This window comes from Cebus imitator, unplaced genomic scaffold (assembly GCF_001604975.1).
Source record: "Cebus imitator isolate Cc_AM_T3 unplaced genomic scaffold, Cebus_imitator-1.0 Scaffold8, whole genome shotgun sequence".
NCBI lineage: Eukaryota > Metazoa > Chordata > Mammalia > Primates > Cebidae > Cebus > Cebus imitator.
In genome coordinates, this window is record NW_016107323.1 from 9082901 (window position 1) to 9087782 (window position 4882).

General features: G+C 41.9%; 1 protein-coding gene across 2 annotated transcripts in view; it reads right to left on the reverse strand.

Annotated features, from left to right (window-relative positions):
- The window catches only part of NAA25 (N-alpha-acetyltransferase 25, NatB auxiliary subunit), a 78815-nt gene that overhangs the window by 38394 nt on the left and 35539 nt on the right, over window positions 1-4882 (reverse strand). For both annotated transcript variants that reach the window (XM_017542868.2, XM_017542860.1), the window contains 2 exons: window positions 3014-3183; window positions 1736-1848 (listed from right to left, as the gene is read on the reverse strand). In XM_017542868.2, the coding sequence (XP_017398357.1) occupies window positions 1736-1848; window positions 3014-3183 (283 nt within the window). The remainder of the gene's footprint in view (window positions 1-1735; window positions 1849-3013; window positions 3184-4882) is intronic.

Consider the following 4882-nt stretch of genomic DNA (forward strand, 5'->3'; position numbering starts at 1 on the left):
GCGGAGGTTGCGGTGAGCTGAGATCGCGCCATTGCACTCCAGCCTGGGTAACAAGAGTGAAACTCCGTCTCAAAAAAAAAAAACGTAAACTTTGTGCTGCAGAATTGCATCAATAGGATGAAAGAACAAACTATAGACTGGGAGAATACATTTGAAACCACATATCTGAAAAAGAACTTGTATCTAGGATATATAAAGAACTCTGCAAACTCAACAGTAGGAAACACTTATTTATTTTATAGAACAAAGCATTGCCCAATTCTCAAAAATTAAAAAAAAAAAAAAAAAAAAAAAAAAAAAAGAACGATGAATGAAAAAAGGCCAGGCACAGTGGCTCACACCTATACTACCAGCAATTTGGGAGGCTGAGGCAGGTGGATCACTTGAGATCAGGCGAGTTCAAGACCAGCCTGGCAAACATGGCAAAACCCTGTCTCTAACTAAAAATACAAAAATTAGCCAGGCGTGGTGGTGTGTGCCTGTAGTCCCAGCTACTCAGGAGGCTGAGGCACAAGAATCACTGGAACCCAGGAGGCAGAGGTTGTAGTGAGCCTGGGCCAGAGAGTAAGACCCTGTCTCCAAAAAAAAAAGAAAAGAAAAGAAAAAAAATTTAATAAAAGGAATCATACTATGTGTAACTTCTGAGATTGGCTTATTTTACTCAGCATAAACGCCTGGAGAGTCATCCATCTGGTTGCTGCGATCTTGGCTCACTACAGCCTCTGTCTCCTGGATTCAAGTGATTATCTCGCCTCAGCCTCCCACATAGCTGGGAATATAGGTGCTCGCCACCATGCCTGGCTAATTATTTTGTATTGTTAGTAGAGACAAGGTTCCACCATATTGGCCAGGCTGGTCTGGAACTCCTGACCTCAAGTGATCCGCCAGCCTGGGCCTCCCAAAGTGCTGCGATTACAGGTGTAAGCCACTGTGCCCACACTCTTTTTTCCTTTTTTTTTTTTTTAAGAGATAAGAGTCTCACTGTGTCACCCAGGCTAGAATGCAGTGACATGATTATAGCTCACTGCAGCCTCAAACTCCTGGGCTCAAGCGATCCTGCCGCCTCAGTCTCCCAAGTAGCTGGGAACTACAGGCACACGCAATAGTACCTGGCTCTACTTCACATTCGTAAAATGACAAAATTATAAAGATGAAAAACATAGTGGCTGCCCAGTATACAGATGGGAGAGAGGGAGGTGGCTATTGTTATTAAAGGGTACAATGTGGGATTCTGGTGCTGGTGGGACTGGTTCTGTATCTTGACTATGGTAGTAATTGCACAAATCCATATGCGCCAAATACTGCACTAAATCCATACACACACACCCAACACACATAAAAGTCAGTGCATACAAAACTGGCAAAAACTGAGTAAGTTCAACAGATTAGAGCAATAGCAATTTCCTAATTATATGACACTGTAATTGTGCAAGATGTTGCCACTGGAACAAAACAGATGAAGAATATGAGATCTGTGTTATTTCCTCCAACTACAACTAAAACAGGCAAAAAAAGGAGAATCCATCATCTATTAGGGATTTACTCCCACTGTGATTTAACCAGAAACTATGCCTTCAATACAATAAAACACAGAGTACTTAGCTTGACAGGGCAGTTATCATTGAATCTCATGATCATCAATTCCACACATTTTAGAAAAGAAACCCAAACATTTAACCTCTGTGTTTCAATAAATAGAGGAACCCAACAAACTTCTAAACTGTACAGTACTTACTTTTGTACACTGTGTAGCAGGTAAGAGGTCAACAAACACCTTAAGGTCTGTAAAACAACAAGGTTTATCGCCAAACTTTTTAAAATACTGGAACATTAATTCTTCTGGATCACCTGCAGGATGCAGAACAAAATCACTCTACTATTCATGAACAGAAGCAATTTCTATTTAAGTGAGAATCTAATTTGAAAACATTCATTTCAATTAAAACAAATTTTGCTTGAGGCTAGTCCCAAGATAGTGGGTTATCTCAACTGCTTGTTCAGTTACTGACTGAACTCACTGTTCTACTCTTCCCCCCTTTGACCACCACTGCATCTCACTAATATTTAAAAAATAAAAAAATAAAATGGGCTGGATGGAGTGGCTCACAACTGTAATCCTAGCACTTTGGGAGGCCAAGGTGGACAATCACTTGAAGTCAGGAGTTCAAGACAAGCCTGGCAACATGGTAAAACCCATCTCTACTAAAAATACAAAAATTTGCCGGGTGTGGTAGCACATACATGCTTGTAATACCAGCTGCTCCAGAGGATAAGGCAAAGGATTGTTTGAACCCAGAAGGTGAAGATTGCAGTGAGCCAAGATGATGCCACTGCACTTCAGCCTAGGTAACAGAGCAAGATAAAATTAAATTAAAAATTATAAAATAGGCCAGGCACGGTGGCTCATGCCTGTAATTCCAGCACTTTGGGAGGCCAAGGCAGGAGGATCACCAGAGGTTAGGAGTTCAAGACCAGCCTGGCCAACATGGAGAAACTCCGTCTCTACTAAAAATATAAAAAATTAGCCAGGCGGGTGGCGCCCACCTGTAATCCCAGATGCTTAGAAGGCTAAGACAGGGGAATAAGCTTGAACCCAGGAGGCAGAGGTTGTAGTGAGGAGAGATTATGCCACTGCACTCCAGCCTGGGCGACAGACGAAGACTTCATCTCAAAAAAAAAAATAAAACTGTAAGCTAGGCCAGGTGCAGTGCATCATGCCTGTAATCCTAGCACTTCAAGAGGCTGAGGTAGGCAGATCACTTGAGGCCAGGGGTTCAAGGCCAGCCTGGGCAATATGGCAAAACCTCATCTCATCTGCCCAAAGCCACTGTGCCCAGCCTCTTTTTTTTCTTTTTTTTTAAGAGACAGGGTCCATTCATTCGCAAATATTTTCGGGCTATGAAGACATTTGTTTCCCAAACATGACTGAGTCACTGCAGTCTCAAATAATGAATATAGCATTTGGGCATAAAGGGCATTCTCCAAGCTTCCCAGATATCATATGGTTTCTTACCGAGTTTGTACTCATCATTACAACCTTGACTTCGTAAGCGCCTAATCAGCTCCAGTTTAGCTAGATGTGGTCCTCGGAGATGGCGAGAACTTTTAGATTCTTCCGTTATCCGATCTTCTATAAACTTCACAGCTTCTTCTGCAGAATAATGTACTTCTCCTTCTAAAGAGCTAAGGAGATGCACATGAAAAAGGTATTTTATTGCCTCTATTATCCTTCCCAAAGCTTAAAGTCAAGCCAAACTCATTTTAAAAAAAAAACAAAACAAAAAGAAAAACCACTTTGATAATTATAAAATAATACGAACAGGAATAATAGAGAACTATGAACATATTCTAACAGATAACATAAGATTACTCAGTTTTGGCATTTGATTACTGCAGCATAACTAACTACTTTACCTTTTTTTAAAAAAAAATGAAAAGCGTTATATATATAAAATATTGCCTGGCCGGGCATGGTGGCTCACATCTGTAATCCCAGCACTTCGGGAGGCTAAGACGGGCAGATGATTTGAGGTCAGGAGCTCGAGACCAGCCTGGCCAACACAGTGAAACCCCGTCTCTACTAAAAGTACAAAATATTAGCCGGGCGTGGTAGCACACACCTGTAGTCCCTGCTACTCAGGATGCTGAGGCAAGAGAATCGCTTGGACCCAGGAGGCAGAGGTTGCAGTGAGCCAAGAGCACACCATTGCACTCCAGCCTGGGTGACAGAGTGAGACTCCATCTCAAAAAAAAAAAGAAATATTGCCTAATAAAAATATAAGGTTGGGTGTGGTGGCTCACACCTGAAATACCAAGCACTTTGGGATGCTGAGGTAAGAGGACTGCTTGGGCCCACAAGGTTAAGACCAGCTTAGGCAATACATGGAGACTCCATCTCTACAAAAAATTTAAAAATTAGCCAAGTGTGGTGATGCACACCTGTACTCCCAGCTACTTGGGAGGATGATGTGAGATGATCACTTGAGCTTGGGAGGTGGAGATTACAGTCAGCCAAGGTCATGCCACTGCACTCCAGACTAGGTAACAGAGAAAAACCCCATCTCAAAAAAAAAAAGGTGGACACAGGGACTCAAACCTGTAATCCTAGCATTTTGGGAGGCCAAGGTGGGTGGATCACTTGAGCTCAGGAGTTCAAGACCAGCCTGGGTAATATGGTGAAACCCCATCTCTACAAAAAATACAAAAACTAGCCAGGTGGTGGTTCACGCCTATAGTCCCAACTACTCTGGGGGCTGAGGCAAGAGCATCGCTTAAGCCCAGAAGGCAGAGGTTGCAGTGAGCCAAGATCGCACCACTGCACTCCAGCTTAGGTGACAGAGTGAGACTGTCTCAAAAAAATACAAAAATTTAAAATTAAATATATACACACACATACACACACACATACACACACACACACACACAATTTTTGAGATGGGTCTTGTACATTTTATTTTATAGCTTGAAGAGTAAACGCTGAGCAAAATTAGGTAACCTAGTTAATATTATGAAGTAAGCATCAGCTCATAACTGTCATCTTGAATCTACTTCTGTATTGATATTTTAAAAGATCTCTTTTATTCATTTAACTCTAGATGCCTACTTAAAAAAAACATTTTTATTGTAGTACTTCCTACAATAGCCAATAACAAAAGGATAAAGGAAAAAAAGAGATCTTCAAAAATCCAAGTATCATCAATAGGGAAAAGGCTAAATGAATTATGGCACACTGGAGTACTCATAAGCCACTTTAAAAAAAAAAAGAGCCGGGCGCGGTGGCTCAAGCCTGTAATCCCAGCACTTTGGGAGGCCGAGGCGGGTGGATCACGAGGTCAAGAGATCGAGACCGTCCTGGTCAACATGGTGAAACCCCATCTCTACT